Below are 17,113 nucleotides of genomic sequence, written 5' to 3' on the forward strand. Positions count from 1 at the left end.
AACACCAGCCACGCCGGCGGAAGCACAGGGTCACAGTCCTTAGAGCTCTGAGTAGGGTTGTTTCCCAGCAGAAGGATGAAACGTCCCGATGTTTTCAGGTTTAGAGACTTTGGCCGAGTGATTGTGGACTGTGATCGGAATCACAGACGCAGAAGCACACTCACACGCACGCACGCACACACACACAACACACACACACACGCGTGCGCGCAAACTGCTGTGGCTTTTCAACGTATGCGTACAATCTGATGGCCTTCCCCCAAGTATCGATCGGCTAATTAGATCTCACACATAGCCACACAATGCTGCACGCACACACACACACAAACACCCACTCATTCTGCTAATTAGCAGCTGTAGATGGAAGAAGGCTGCTCAGATGGTTCTGTGATGAGGTAGCCGTGCGAGTACAGAAATGTACCTATGACTCATCGATTATAAAATAAGTACCCCCCCCCCCCCCCCCCCCCCCCCCCCAGCCTCATTAATTAGTAAGAGCAGCAGACAGGCCTGGTCGTTATCTGTTCATTATCTGTGCGTTATGCGGACAGGTTCTGTGTTATTCCAGGCTGATGTATCGGCGATTCTTCCACCAGTCGACAGTTCACAGGCCTTTGGTCGCCAGAAATAATCAGGCATTTTGTTACGTTGTGACACAGGTGAACAGAGCCAGTCCTCTACGACGGTTGTACTGAGCCTTCTCTCACTCTTTCTCTCTCTCTCTGCCTCGCTCGCTCGCTCCCTCACTCACTCACTCGCTCACTCACTCACTCACTCACTCACTCACGCACTCACTCTTTCTCTCTCGCTCACTCTTTCTCCGTCTCGCTCTTTCTCCGTCTCGCTCACTCTTTATCTATCTATCTCTCTGTCTGTCTGTCTGTCTCTCTCTGTCTCTCTCTCTCTGTCTCTCTCTCTTTCCCCCCCCCCCCCAGTGCCAGTGGGTGTACCGTGCGTTTGAGGACGTGGAGCCTCGGGGAGTGGAGGGTGATGAGGAGGAAAAGGGAGGTCTCTTCAGGCCGCTGCTGAACGGCTCCAGCGGAGAGGAGAACGCCGGAACCAACGGGACAGGTGACGCGCCTCACATCAACTCACTCGACGTGCATCCTAGTTTCAGAGGGTTCTTTCACTAAATTTAGCCACTAATTGTATGTTGTACGTCCTGGCACTTAAAAATAGTCCTTTGTGAAGCATCCTATCCGAGCTATCTCTGTTGTATTCGGGGAATAGGTTAACCTAGCGATTGTTAGTGCTTGGCACTTGGTTCAATGAACAGCCTTTGTGTACTGACAGCGATATATTGTTGTTTCTCTTTCTTCTGACAAATGAACTTATTGTCGCTGTGGATAAAAGCGTTGGCTGAACGCCCTGAATGTAAATGTAAATGTAGTATTCATTGTTAAATGTGCTTTAAACGAGATGCAGCAAAAGGCTTTCTGCGTGTGTGTGTGTGTGTGTGTGTGCTGTATTCCCACACACACAAACGTGCGTGTGGTCACTGACCCGGTGGTCTCTGTGGCCCCCCGCCCTGCAGCCGAGCGCTGCCTGAGCCGTCTCTCGGTGTCGGAGGAGCCCCCCCCCTCCACGGTGAGCCTCACCGTGGACAACGTGCACCTGGAGCAGGGCGTAGTCTACGAGTACGTCAGCACCGCCGGCATCAAGAGCCACGTGCTGGAGAAGATGGTGGAGCCCAAAGGCTGCTTCAGCCTCACCGCCAAGGTACAGCGGGGGGAGAGGGTGGAGGAGGAGGTGGAGGGGATGGGGGAGGAGGAGGAGGAGGAGGAGGGAGAGGAGGAGATGGGGGAGGAGGAGGAGGTGGGGGAGGAGGAGGAGGAGGAGGTGGAGGAGGAGATGGGGGAGGAGGAGGAGGTGGAGGAGGAGGTGGTGTGGGAGGAGGTGGAGGAGATGGGGGAGGAGGAGGGAGAGGAGGAGGAGGAGGGAGAGGAGGAGGTGGGGGAGGAGGAGGAGGTGGAGGAGGAGGTGGTGTGGGAGGAGGTGGAGGAGATGGGGGAGGAGGAGGGAGAGGAGGAGATGGGGAGGAGGAGGAGGTGGAGGAGGAGATGGGGAGGAGGGAGAGGAGGAGGAGGGAGAGGAGGAGATGGGGGAGGAGGAGGAGGTGGAGTAGGAGATGGGGGAGGAGGAGGAGGAGGAGGTGGAGTAGGAGATGGGGGAGGTGGAGGAGGAGATGGGAAGGAGGGAGAGGAGGAGATGGGGGAGGAGGAGAGGGTGGAGGAGGTGGGGGAGCCTAAGGGCTGCTTCAGCCTCACCGCCAAGGTACGGGAGGAGGGGGAGGTGGAGGAAGAGGAGGAGGAGGTGGTGGAGGAAGAGGGAAGTTGCTGCGGTGGAGGAGGAAGAGGAGGAGGGAGTGGGGGAGGAAGATGAGGTTGCTCCAGCCTCACCACAAAGGTGACGCAGTGGTGGAGGAGGTGGAGCTGGAGGAGGTGGAGGAGGTGGATGAGGGAGAGTTGGAGGAGGAGAGGAGGTAGAGGTGAAGGAGGGTGAGGAGGATGTGGAGGAGGATGTTACAGTAAATGCAAACAATAATTCAGGAAAGAAATCACCAAGCGTTAATCTTTGTGAACATCCTTCGCTGTGGTTGGCAACCACGTGCTCCTCAGCGGGCAATTTCAGTTAGCCGGCTCCACCGGGTGCTTTGACATATACTCCGCGGCCCCCCCCCTCCCCGTAGATCCTGGAGGCGTTCTGCCGCGACGACAGCCGCTTCGTGGGCAACTGCAGCGCGCTGATCTCCCAGAGCGAGCGCGTGGTCACCATGTCGCAGTACGAGTTCCGGCAGATCTGCGACACCAAGCTGGAGAGCCTGCAGCGCCGCATCACCAACTACCAGAAGGTAGGCCCCGTCCGCACGGGGGGGACAGCTCCCGCTAGCTAATGGGTCTCTCATGGTCGTAGCCGGATATGAGGTCACCGAGGTCCAATAGCGTCCGGAGCCGGGGCCTGTGGTGTGGCAAGTCCAGTTTCTTCTGTTTTTTTTTTTACGTTTTGCGCCACAGCTAGCCACCCCAGTCGAGTTATCAACCATCATTTTTTCTTTCTCAATTTCAATAAAATAATTTATTAATAATAATAATAATTAAAATATATATATATATATCTGTAGTGCACAGCTCTGGTTGTGTTTGAAGGTGTCATTTTCTTATGAATTTTGCTCGATTTAAAGGAAAGAATTCTGCAGCTAACTCATTTCTAAACCCTGTCTACGGCCCCAGTCTGTCTGGGAGAGGCAAGCTAGCTAGCATGGAAACATCTCAGCGTTCTCTCTTGCTCTTCCCTGAAGTCGTAAAGAGTGTCCTGGTGTCCTCATCTTGAATGTTATGAACCGGCTGGTCACCAGATGTTGATGTGACGGTCTTAAGTGTAATTAAACCACTGTCCTAAAAAGTTTAATTTGATCATCTGGGTCATGTAATGAAGCTCTCCTTACAATAATCTATCAAAATCAAGCAATTAAATCCTCACGTCATGAGCTGATGTTCACTGGCGGGTCAAACCGCCACTGAAGCAGATATATTAAAGCAGATCTGATGAAGCAGATCTATAGAAGCAGATATATTGGAGCAGATCTATTGAAGCAGATCTGATGAAGCAGATCTATAGAAGCAGATATATTGGAGCAGATCTATTGAAGCAGATCTGTTGAAGTAGATCTATAAGGCAGATCTGTGGAAGTGGATCTGGGGAAGCAGATCTATTGAGGCAGATCTATGGAAGCAGATCTATTGAGGCAGATCTATGGAAGCAGATCCGTTGTTCCCCTCCCTCCGTGTTGACCCGTCCGTCTTTCTCCCCACCTCCTTCCTCCCTCTCCTCCTCCTCCATCCTCCCTCTCTTCCTCCTCCAGTTCGCTGAGGAGCTGAGGAACAAGGCGTGGCCCTCGGTGAAGCCTGCGAGCGTGCACGTGGCGGGCGCGCCAGGCCACCCGCTGGGCTGCATGGACTTCGTGCCGACCAACTTGCACGTGAACCTGATGCAGGTGAGCTACGCCAAGAGCGCCACCAGCACGGGCCGCGCCTTCAGCATCCGCTTCGGCCGCAAGAACTCCTTCTACGGCCTGGACCCCGACCAAGGTACACACACACACACACACACACACACACACACACACACCCCCCGACCAAGGTACACACACGCACACACGCACGTACGCACGCACATACACACACCCCGACCAAGGTACACACACACACCGACCAAGGTACACACACACACCCCGACCAAGATACGCACACACACACATCAACACACACACACTGACTGACAAGGTACGTACACAAACGTACACACACACACCGACCAAGGTACACACACACACCGACCAAGGTACACACACACACCCTGACCAAGATACACACACACACATCAACACACACACACTGACTGACAAGGTACGTACACACACGCACACACACACACCGAACAAGGTACACACACACACCGACCAAGGTACACACACACACCCCGACCAAGATACACACACACACATCAACACACACACACTGACTGACAAGGTACGTACACACACGCACACACACACACAGAGACCAAGGTACACACACGCTCTGATATACACACTTAAACACACACTGATTCAAATACAGACCCTTACCAAGATACACACACACACACAAACATACACAGAGACCAATGTACACAAATGCTCTGATATATAACACACACTGATTCAAATAACCCTGACCCACACACAAACACACACTGATATACATGCACACACACACAAACTTGCATAACCACACACAAACCTACAGACAGACCCCGACACACACACACACATACACACTGACCAAGGTACACACAAACACACACAGTTATACCCACCCACACACACACACACACAAACACATACACACACTGTTAAACACACCCATACACATTATCTAACACAACAAAATAAGGTCAAATATTTCCCTCGTTCTCTGCTTAAGCCGGTCTGGGGCTGCCAGGGGAAACCAACTCATTCCATCTCTAACACGACGGCTTAACCTCCTCCGCATCCTCGCTGATCATCTCGTCTAATTAGCCCCTTCATACCAATTAGAGGCCACACCAGAGGCCCCACACCGCCCACATTACCCAGAGTTCCCACACTGAGGCCGAACCGCCAATCAGAGGGGCCCATCAGCCTGGCTCTCTGTTCGGGGGCCGGGGAGGAACGACGTCAACACTCACAAAGAGAAGGGGAATAAAGATTGAGAGAGTAATTACAGGAGAGGCGATAAAGCATAATGCTCGGCGAGGACCAGAATGTAGCAGTGAGCAACTGGCATAGTGCTGCTAGCTGTGGGCTAGTAGCATAGTGCTGCTAGCTGTGGGCTAGTAGCATGGTGCTGCTAGTGCAAGGCTACCAGTGCTGTGTTGCTGATGGGCCGTGTTGCTAGCCTCATAGCTAGCCTCATGCTGTTCACTGGCTAAGATTTAGAGAGCGTTCCAAGACCATCAGGTCCTTCTTAACTCTATCACACAAGGGTCAGGACCCTCTGCTCAAAGAAGAGCCGTTAACGGGGAAAATAGAACACAAAACAGCTGTCTGTCTAGGAGGCAGACATGCTAACGGCGCTAGCATATTTCCAGTATACCGAAGTCATGGTAACATCTGCTCAACAGTTGTGGCAACAGTTATGTGAGGGTGAGGTTATTTCTCTACGCGTAGTACATACTTTGTTTGCTAGGTAGTGTATGGCTATAAGAGTTCTATAAGTTATTTTGATTTTACAACTCCAACAAGTGACAGCTTTGTGGCAATGGCTGCCCCATTATGGGGTTATGTTACCTCAGGTGATGTGTAATTACCCCTCTCCCGCTAGCATTGCCTAGCGCTATATATAAAGTGTATGTGCCACTGGGGACTCCCTGACTTGACTTAATTATAACCTTGGCTTTGTGTTGATATTACACACACAGGGCCTTGCATAGATCCCTATTTTGCAGCGGCGGGCTGATGGCAGAAGTCATGGGAGCTATTTTTGGCACCCCGCCCATGTAAATAACTTCACGCATGGTGAATAACTATCTGCGTTTGTTCATGGGGTTTGCCAGACGATGCCTTAGACGGGGTTTACAAGGAGGCTAAAGGGAGCAGTGGACTGAGGTGCGGTCTGACGAGGTGCTGTCCTGTGCGGGATGTCTGCGGCCTCTAGACCCGGTCGATGTGGGGCGCAGGAGGTTTTCTCCGCTGAGCAGTACGGGGTCTCCGCACTGCTGCAGCTGCAGTTATTATAATGAAGGATTCGCGGGCTGTAAAGGAGGAGGACGTGTCGGTGGAGGGCAGCGGTCAGGGTGTTTTTGGACTCCTAGCCGAAAGGTACCAGGGTTCGATCCCCCGAGGTCCTCAGTCTACCCTGTTGGCGTCCACCTTCTGCCAAGAGGTCCGAACACCTCGCCGCTCCTAGTGACATTTTACTGTAGGACGTTTTTGTATAAAAGCGTCTAAAAGTTGTCTGGTTCAAGGTCCACAACGTGTGCCACGTTTTATGTTTAATCGCTAATATATTTTAGTTAATTTGGGAGAGGCTTCTATCACATGAAGACAGATCAGGTCTGTTGGCTAAGAGTAATCTGGTTCAAAGACAACGTGGGCCACATTTAATATTTAATAGTTAATATACTTTGATTAATTTGGGAGAGGCTTCAGTTCCCATGAAAACAGACCAAGATCTGGTATCTCAGTCATCTGGTCCACAACATGTGCCAGATTTTCACATTTAATGTTTAATCGTTAAAGGGGACATATTATACCACCAGCTCTGAGTGTGATTAGCCGTTACAAGCTGTTTTGTTTTTGATGTGTGCTGGATAGATCAGTCTACCAGCCTACCCAGTGGACTGAAGCAAACGTTGCTCATCTATCCAGCACACATCTAGGTGGACACGCCCTTCTGTGATGTCAGAAGCTGCACATTTTCAAAAGCGGCTTGTAACGGCTAATCACACTCCCACCTGGTGGTGTGACATGTCCCCTTTAATGTATCTTAGTTCATTTGGGAGAGTCTTCCGTCCCTTGAGCCCAGCTCAAGCTCCGCCCTCTCCGTGTCCCCCACAGCCAACCTGAACCCGATGTCCCACACCCAGCACTGCGTCACCAGCATGGGGGCGCCGGCGTGGAACTGCACCGCCCCGGAGGGGGAGGAGCCGGAGCCCGAGGGGGTGGGGCCTGTGGACGGGGAGGAGGGGCCCGGGGAGGGTAGGCGGGGCCACCGCGGAGAGGGCGGGCTCAGCTTCCTGCTGAAACAGGAGGACATCGAGACGCAGGACGCGTACGTCCGTCTGTACAGCCGGCTGGACGTGGCGGTGAGGGAGATGAGGCAGTACGTCGCCCAGATCGACGAGTAAGTGTCGCAGCGCCGGCGCCGCGAGCTAACCTCGCCCGGTACAACCATTTACATTTAGACTAAGGGTATTTAGCAGTCAGAAGAAAGAGAAACAACAATATATCACTGTCAGTACAGTAAGGATGTCCATAGAACCAAGTGCCAAGCACTAACAATCTCTAGGTTAACCCATTCCCCTTATAAATCAAAGATAGCTAGGATAAGATGCTACAACATGCTAAGTACTGTTTTTAAGTGTAAGGACGTACAACATACAATAAGGGCGTACATTAAGTGCCAGGACTACTAAAAAACAACACCATACACTATGTGCCTAAGAGTGGCTAGTCCCGCATGAAAAAATATATGCTGTTCCTTGGAAGGATTATACCCTGGGTGATTAAGGCTGCAATGTAATTATATTTAGTTTATACTCAGGTGGTATTTTACATATATGAGGATTGGATGTACTTAGATCCCTCCCAACTGGGATTACACTCAGATTATGCTTCTATATGACCTGTATTAGGATTGCTACCAGGTGGGAATATACTGGGAATAGATTAGAACGAAACCCATATGGGATTATATTGGGATTATGATTAGGGCCATTTTGGTTTATACTGGGATCAGATCATTTTTAGACTCATATGGGATTACGTGGCGATTGGAATTGGGGGCCGGATGGGAACTATACTGGGATTAGGATTATCCTCAGATTAACCACAGGTGAGGTCACACTGAGGTTGAGGTGGTCAGATGACCCTCAGATTAAGCCAGGTTAAGTCATGTCTCCTCCCCCCCCAGCCTGCTGTCCTCCATCACCAAGTCCACCCAGCCCCTGGGGGGCGAGGAGGAGGGCAGCGGAGGTCCGGTGATCTGTGAGCCCTGCCCCCCCCCCCCGGTGGCCCCCTGCTGCGAGGAGGGCGTGGACCCGGACCGCACGGAGCACGGCGGCATCAAGAGGGTCTGCTTCAAGGTGGAGGAGGAGGAGCAGGAGGACTCGGGCCACGACACCATGAGCTACCGGGACTCCTACAGGTGACCCATCCCCTCCGTCACCCCAGCCCTCCATCCCTCTCTCCCTCCCTCCCTCTACCTCTCCATCCCTCTCTCTCTCTCCCTCTACCTCTCCATCCCTCTCTCTCACTCCCTCCCTCTACCTCTCCATCCCTCTCTCTCCCTCCCTCCCTCTACCTCTCCATCCCTCTCTCCCTCCCTCCCTCTACCTCTCCATCCCTCTCTCCCTCCCTCCCTCTACCTCTCCATCCCTCTCACTCCCTCCCTCTACCTCTCCATCCCTCTCTCTCACTCCCTCCCTTCCTCATCTCTCCATCCCTCTCTCTCACTCCCTCCCTCTACCTCTCCATCCCTCTCTCTCACTCCCTCTACCTCTCCATCCCTCTCTCTCACTCCCTCTACCTCTCCATCCCTCTCTCTCACTCCCTCCCTCTACCTCTCCATCCCTCTCTCTCACTCCCTCCCTCTACCTCTCCATCCCTCTCTCTCACTCCCTCCCTCTACCTCTCCATCCCTCTCTCTCACTCCCTCCCTCTACCTCTCCATCCCTCTCTCTCACTCCCTCCCTCTATCTCTCCATCCCTCTCTCTCTCCCTTCCTTCCTCATCTCTCCAGCACTATCTCTCCTTCCCTCCTTCACCCTATCGCTCCCTCTCCATCACTCTCTCTCCCTCTCTCCCTTCCTACCTCATCAATCCATCTCTCCATCACTCTGTCTCTCTCTCCCTCCCTCACTCTATCTCTCCATCATTCTACGCCTCTCTCCCTTCCTCCCTTCATCTCTCTATCTCTCTCTCCCTATATCCCTCCCTCATCACTCTATCTCTCCCTCCCTCCCTCCATCACTATCTCTGTCTCATCCCTCCCTCACTCTATCTCTCACTTCCTCCCTCCCTCATCAGTCTATCTCTCCATCACTCTCTCTCGACCTCTCTCCCTCTATTCCCCCCTTCCCTCCCTCTGTCTTCCTGAGGTCATCATGTAACATAGAATACTATCTGATATGCTAGAATTGCGTTGGTGTGTTTGTGTGTTTATGTGAGCCTGCATGTGTGTTGTTTGAGGTTTGTATTTGTATGTGTGTTTGCCTTGGCTGTCACCGCTGGAACATACATAAAAGGTTGTAGATGTGTGTGGGTGTGCATACTGCAGCTTGTGTGCTTCCCAATGTGGTAGCTGTATGTTTACAGTCTGTACGTGTGTGTGTGTGTGTGTGTGTGTGTGTAAATGCTTTACAATGAGGCCGTGTTTGTTGATCACGGAGTGTGCGTTTGCCAGCAACACTATCAAACAAGAATGGGGATAGGTAATTCCTTCTCACTTTAATCCAGCAGCTTCAGATGCAGCGTGTGGCACCAGGCCGCTATAGTTACACCTTACGACTCCTCTATATCCAGGCTCCAGGCTAAACAAAGACAGACTGTTTGTGTTGAATCCACGCTCAGCCAAAACAAAGGTTTACTGAGAGGGAAGCACACGGGAACGGAGAAAATCGGTCTCTCGGTCTGCCTTGTGAATGGCGAGAGATAACACACACGCACACGCACACACCTACACACATACACACACACCCGTACACACACACACACACACACACACATCCCTTCGGTGGTGTACACTTCCATTGAAAAATAAACAGGTCCCAGATACTTCCTGTTGCAGAATATATCCCAGTGATCAGCAGGCATTACCTTTGACCCATTTCTATTTCAGTCTTTCAGAAGACACTTTTATCCTTCAGCAGACACAAATGACAGTGAATTAGTTTTCCAGCTACAGAACTGTCTTTGTCGAGAAGGTAGGGGTTGGCCAACTCACAGATGCCTACAGGTAGATGCAGACAGTGCAGGGTCTAACCCCCTGACCCCTAGAGGTGCCTGGTCCGCTGTACAAAGAGGTTGGTTCAGCTCCTGCCTCGCTCCGCTGCCTTGCTTCAGAGGGGGTGTATAATGAGGAGAACCTCCCCTCTCGTCTGAGCGATCCAGGCCTGACGCGGCTGCTCCTGAGATGGTTTGTTTACGCTCTCCTGTAAATGAGGGTGATGCTAACAGGATGTAAAGATGTCTTGCTTCTCTATCATTACAGAGGAAAAGAGCTTTGAGATATAGAGGTAGAGAGAGAGAGGGAGACAGAGAGAGGGAGACAAAGAGAGAGACGGAGAGAGAGGGAGAGAGAGAGGGGAGATAGAGGGGGAGATAAAGAGAGAGACGGAGAGAGAGAGGGGGAGATAGAGAGAGAGAGACGGGGAGAGGGAGAGGTGTTTGGCATGTGGTAAGTCGGTGTAGCTCGATGAGACCGGCAGCATTATAGTTCCCCAAAATGTCGTCCTTCTCATTCACAAGATGCGTTTATAGAGTGAATTCAGATAAATGTAATTCAGGCTCAGGCTCGTTTCTCAAGCACACTTGGGATCGAACCCAGTTCCTTCCGTTTCGTTATCGAACACCCGAGCCCCCACTCTATCCTACCTGCTGGTTCTCAGGCACTGTTTGAGGACCCTGATGAGGGAGATCAGTCCATCGCGAGGTCCATCGTGGTTTTATCAAATGGATGTTGGGAACTTTGACGGACAGCTGAAGAGCGGTGCGTCGGAGGACTACAACTCCCAGCTGCCTGGCCTCCAGACGGCGGTCAGCCTTCCAGAACCTCTCGCCGAGCCCGCGATGCCTTCCAGATGTGGGCGCCCCGCTTTCTCTCTCTCTCTCTCTCCGCTCGCCCCCCAAAATGTTTGGGTCCCACATTACATTATGTCATCGTCTTTATGCTGGTATGTATGTGTTTTTTTAGGTCTGAGGAATTTGTGTGTGTGGTTGTGTTTCTGTGAGTGTGTGTTTGTTGGGGGTTAATTTAACCTACTTCAGCGTGCGCGTGTGCGTGCATGTGCGCGTGTGTATGTGTGTTTGTGAACTCCTCCCTCTCCACCACCCACTAAGACCAGTTATTGGTGGGTAGTGTGGTGGTTTACGGTCTGTTATGGAGCAGCAGGACTTGGGCGTGGGACCCCATGCCCACTCTGTCATTAACAATACAGCTACCTCACTGGAAACACACACACACACACACACACACACACACACACACACACACACACACACAATCTTTCATGTCTCGTTGCATGTGTAGATGTTACTGCAGCACGAAAATAGCCCCTTTCAGTCTCACACACACACACACACACACACACACACACACACACACACACACACACACACACACACACACACACACACACACACACACACACACACACACACACACTCCTTTTGAGGGGAAGCAGCTAGGCTTGGGCCTCTAAATACCTGCTACACAATGAAGCTGTGAGTCACGTTGTTCGGACTTGGTGTTCCGAGATGGAAAAGGATGCAAAAGGATTGGTCGGTGTTCAGAGACGGGTGGTGTTCTCCGACGGATGGTGTTCAGCGATTGGTCGGTGTTCACCGGCTTGGAGGGAAGTTCTGCTCCCACTAGTTCCCACAACTGCTCTGTTTCCCTAACCCCCCCGCCTCCCCCCAAGTAAATACGGGTGACCATTTGATCTCTGAACCATCAGGTCACCAGAAAGAGACAGATTCCACAACAAAAACAAACGATATGCATCAACGCAATCAAAGCGGGTGGGGGGGGGGCGGACAGACAGTAGCATGTGGAACTGAAGAGAAATGGGTTTATTTAACGCAGTGTGACGGTGTGGATACATCTGTGTCTGCAGAGGAACGTGTGTGGACGTAGCGGGAGATGGAGTGTGCACGTGTACAGTAAGTGTGCACGTGCACAGTAAGTGTGTCCATCTGTGTTTCTTTGAGGCCCGGAGCACACATGTCTCCACAAGGTGTTTGGGTCCCAAATATATATAGAACCTCCCCCCCCGACAGGTGAATCTAGGTGGGGTGGAGGGTTTGAAGCAAGGGTGTTCAACTCAAATAGAAAGAGGTCCAGTGAGAATAGATTTTTCCGGTAGATCCTAATGTATAACTATTTAGTGTGATATGTTTAAGTTGCTGTATCAACGTCTGCATGTAATCAATACCTATACCTAGATTCAATTTTATTGCACAAGTAAGGAGAACCAGTACAGCGAAATCCAGCTTGCATCTATCCAGTAGTTCATCATCAAAAAGTGCTTTTCGTTATGGCAGTGCTTAAAAAAAAATAAAAATATAAAAGACACAGAATGCAAGTCCATTATTAAAGTGCATAGGTAATCAATAGCTGACTGCCAAATCAAATGAATTCCAAACTGAACATTCAATATATGTCTATCCTTTAAACTTTAAAGAGTATTAGCGTTTGAAAATGTCTTTAATACATCACTCCTAATACATCGACTCCCACAGTGTCGCGGTGTGGATAACCTGCTTCAACTTGAGTTGATTGAATTGCCTCCCTGTGTTGAAGCGGGGGGTCATTAGAGACCCCGAGCTCCTCTTTTAGAGCCTGGAGGAGTGTCATATCACCGCACCACCGTGCAGCCCTAATGAAAGCCTTCTGAAGGAGCTCAGCGGCCAATGGCGGCGCTGCGTCCTCCTGGTTTGTTTACCCTGCCCAGGGTCGGGTTTTTGCCGTCGGCGAATCAGACCCACGGCCGTGTCGCCGAACGCGAGTCACACTATACTTCCTCCAGAGAGGTCCAGACCAGATCTGGGAGATGTGGTGGGTTTGGATTCCAGTGGCGTGTGTATGGTCCCCTAGTTCTGATTAGGAGTTGTGTGTGTGTGTGTGTGTGTGTGTGTGTGTGTGTGTGTGTGTGTGTGTGTGTGTGTGTGTGTGTGTGTGTGTGCGCGTGCGCGAGATTGAATGAGTGCCTGGGGAGATGGGAAGCGAGCCAAGCTCCTGCTGATTACATAAGGTCTCTCTTTTCTCTGCTGCTGGCTCCAGCATGCTGCCCCCCCCCCCCCACCCCAGTAAGGGGCCATGCTGTATCTTCCCCAACACCCGGCCCGCTCCGTCCTGGGGCCCGGTGCGGCGGTGGTACGGGGCCAGAACAAAGCCCTTGTGTTGCGGGGAGGGCCCCGTGTGGAGGGATCACAGCTAGAGTTAGTCTGGTGACTCACACCGCCACGGGGCCGGGGAACAGGCTGCGCTCTTACTGTGATACAGCCAGCGCCTTTACTTTGATGTATAAATGCGGTCCTTTGGCTGTGTTAAACGCAGCAGTTTCACTGTGATGCAAGCAACGCCTTTACTTTGATACAGCCTGCGCTTCTATTGTGATACAGCCAGCACCTTAAATTTGATATGCGCAGCCCTTCGACTGTGATGAACACAGCGGGTTTAACTGTGATGCAAGCAGCGCTTTTACTCTGATACAGGCCCGTGCTTTTATTGTGATACAGGCAGCTGGGTTAAAGGGAAACAGCGTGCCTTCCACGTAGAGCGCTGGCATCAGGGTTGGAACCGACAAGCTTTCAGCTGTGAGGCGCTGTCCTGCCCCCGGGCTTTACAGACAGACAGGCAGGGCTCTGCTCCACAAGTGGTGTATAATCCCCCCCCCCCCGCTACATAAATCACCCCGGGCCTCCCGTCAACGTGTGGAAGCACGGCCTTGCCACCGCAGATTCCACACACAGACGGTGAAATAACCGATTAGATGAGACACAAACATCCCTGGATCCCTGAATCCCTCTCTTTGTGCTCGGGAATGTTAATGGAGGGATGGGAATGATGGTGATCCCAATAAAAAAAAGCGCTTTTATTCTCCGGTTTTTACGCTCGCACTATAAACGTATTTCAGCGTCTCCCTCACAGTGAGACGGGGGGGCTTGTCGGACCGTGATATGATGTTTATGACCCCGGGGCTGGTGTCTCTCGTCGGGGTAAGTCGAGCAAGGCATCATTATTGTCATTTGAGGGGCGTTTTTAATCGGCGTGCGTGTCGTAAATCGGATTCGGAGTCTCGCTGTCGGAAGGGTAATTTGAATCGGAATCTGAATAATTACACGCCGGGGCTGCTGTGGTTTTCCCGCCCTGCGGCGGAACAGGGGATCCCGGCCAACGCTTTAAACCCGGGTCCGGCCTAGCGCCTTCGGGGTGTGGGAGCCTGCGTGTGTGTGTGTGACGTGATGGAACACAGTCGTTTTTTTTCTCTACAGCCACTAGAAACCTGTACTTTATCTTCTGTCACTAAGCAGACGCCTTTACGTTAACGCAGTGATGTGTGCGTGTTCCCCTGGCTCCGCAGCGAGTGCAACAGCAACCGGGACTCCGTGCTGTCCTACACTAGTGTGCGCAGCAACAGCTCCTACTTGGGCAGCGACGAGATGGGGTCAGGTGAGTCGCCCTGCCGTCGCCACGGATACGGCTGGAGCAGCTCTTGTGCCTGTGTGCGTCCCCTGTGGTTGCCCTGTGAGTGAGTGACACGGTTCTCTTGGTCCTCTCCTAGGAGACGAGCTGCCCTGGGACATGAGGATTCCCTCGGACAAACAGGACAAGCTTCACGGCTGCCTTGAGCACCTCTTTAACCAGGTAACCCCCCCTACCTCGTTAACCAATTAACCTCTTTAACTAGGAACCCCCCCCCTACCTCGTTAACCAATTAACCTCTTTAACTAGGACCCCCCCCCCACCTCGTTAACCAATTAAGCTCTTTAACCAGGTAACCCTCCTACCTTGTTAACCAATTCACCTCTTTAACCTTTACCTCGTTAACCAATCAACATATTTGACCAGTTAATCATCATCCTCGATAACCAATTCACCTATTAAGCCAGCTAATCTTCCTACCATGTTAGCAAATTAACTGTTTTAACCCGGTATCCTCCCTTGTAAACCAGTTAACCCTTAACCAGGTAACATATTTACCTGGTGAACCGACTAACCTTTTTAACCAGGTCTAATTTCCTCACACACACCAACTTGTTCTTCGTAAGGAGGATGCTGACCAGATGAATACCGTAACTTATTCCCCACATGTGTTTACCCAAATCAATTCAAATCAAAGAAGCTTTATTGGCATGAAAAGACAAGATGTCTTTGTTTGCTTGCCAAAGCGAATATGAAGTTGATTCACGTAGTGTTTATAAAAGAACAAGAAAACGGATTCAATACAACAACAAAAAAAGTATAAATAAATACACTCACCCATGCCCCTGGCCAGGTAAACAACAGATGCAGGTTCATTAGTCATGGCCGTCTTCTGGTCCTGATGCTGAGAGATTTAAACCAGACGATGCTAGCGGGAAGAGCGTGCGTGTGTGTGCGTGTGTGTGTGTGTGTGCATGTGTGTGTGTTTTAATGGTGGAAACCTTGGCAGCGGAGTGTGTATGTGTGCGGATTAGGGAAGAGGAAGAGGATACAAAGAAACACTCTCTGACTACCTGAATGTCATCCTGTGTGTGTGTGTGTCTGTGTGTGTGTGTGTGTGTGTGTGCGCGCGTAGGTGGACTCCATCAACAGCCTGCTCAAAGGACCGGTTATGACCAAGGCCTGTGAAGAAACCAAGCACTTCCACCCTGACCACAGCCAGCCAGGTGTGTGTGTGTGTGTGTGTGTGTGTGTGTGTGTACATGTCTTTTTGCTTGTGTGTGTGTATTTGGGCCACCATGCCTTCTCTAATTAATTCAGTCAAAGGGCGTGGCATGAAATCAATGTTTACGCAAGGCCATACACACACATGGCCCAACGTCAGGCGGTGTGTTTGCGTGTGTTTACTGTTTAATGATTTAAATGCTTTTATCCAAAGTAAATGTGGAGTGATTAAAATGTAATCCATGTAATGAATGAGCAGGGGAGAGTGTTCAGCCATCTTGCTCTAGGATGCTTACAGGGAGACTGGGGATCGAACCCACATCCTTTGGTCTTGGGTCAAACGCCCATAGCTGCTACCGTGCTAGTCAGAAGCATGCACGCCTTAACCATGTTAAGCGAGCCTTCTCCTTTTCTTCTTCTCTTCCTCTTCCTCCCCTCCTCTTCCCTCTCCTCTTCCCTTTCCTCCTCCTCTTCCTCTCCTCTTCCTCTCCTCTCCTCTCTCCTCTTTCTCCCCCTCCTCTCTCTCCTCTCCTCTCCCTCCGCTCTCTCCTCTCCTCTCCTCTCCTCTTTCTCTCCTCTCCTCTCCTCCGCCTCCCCCTCCTCCTCTTCCTCTCCTCTCCTCCTCTGTCTCCGTCTCCTTGGCGACGAGCAGAGTTCCGGAACACCGAGGACTGGACGGTGCGGTGCCGCTGCGTGATCCACAAGAACATCCAGGAGGACCCGTGGAACCTGCCCAGCTCCATCCGAACGCTGGTGGACAGCCTGCAGCGCTTCGTGGAAGGTGAGGCCCTGCTGAACGTAGCTGTGGTGAACGTAGCTCTGGTGAACGTAGCTCTGGTGAACGTAGCTCTGGTGAACGTAGCTCTGGTGAACGTATGAACGTACCTATGGCGAACTGTTAACCTTGTCAACAACTTTGTCATTATTTGGTTCGTATTTTTTGTATCGATTCAGACCTATGATCTAACTCTTATGGTTGTATAATGTAAGGTCTAGTCTCCCTTATGTAGCAGAATGCTTCCATATTTATTGAGACTTTATCAGGTTAAATAAAAATGCATTGACGAAAAATAATCGTAACTTAAAGAATAACGCTAGCATCGACTTTTAAGCATTTCATTGATCGTTTTTTATTGCTTCTCCTTTTCTCCTCCTCCTCCTCCTCCTCCTCCTCATCTCCCAGATGGAAAGAACCAGCTGCTCCTGGCGCTCCTCAAGTGCACAGGTACTGGTCCTCGCATCGCACCCTTCTCGGCCCTCTCTTAGGGTCAGGGTTGGTTGGT

At 51.3% G+C, this 17,113-nt stretch overlaps 1 protein-coding gene across 1 annotated transcript in view; it reads left to right on the forward strand.

Moving 5' to 3' along the window:
• Positions 1-17,113, forward strand: part of prex1 (phosphatidylinositol-3,4,5-trisphosphate-dependent Rac exchange factor 1) — an 86,416-nt gene that overhangs the window by 58,681 nt on the left and 10,622 nt on the right. The window contains 11 exon segments of the mRNA XM_079742284.1: positions 936-1,071; positions 1,535-1,719; positions 2,690-2,851; positions 3,863-4,088; positions 7,079-7,364; positions 8,154-8,387; positions 14,545-14,633; positions 14,746-14,828; positions 15,742-15,832; positions 16,483-16,611; positions 17,014-17,055. Coding sequence (XP_079598410.1) covers positions 936-1,071; positions 1,535-1,719; positions 2,690-2,851; positions 3,863-4,088; positions 7,079-7,364; positions 8,154-8,387; positions 14,545-14,633; positions 14,746-14,828; positions 15,742-15,832; positions 16,483-16,611; positions 17,014-17,055 — 1,663 coding nt within the window.

Source organism: Pollachius pollachius, assembly GCF_949987615.1.
Source record: "Pollachius pollachius genome assembly, chromosome: 8".
NCBI lineage: Eukaryota > Metazoa > Chordata > Actinopteri > Gadiformes > Gadidae > Pollachius > Pollachius pollachius.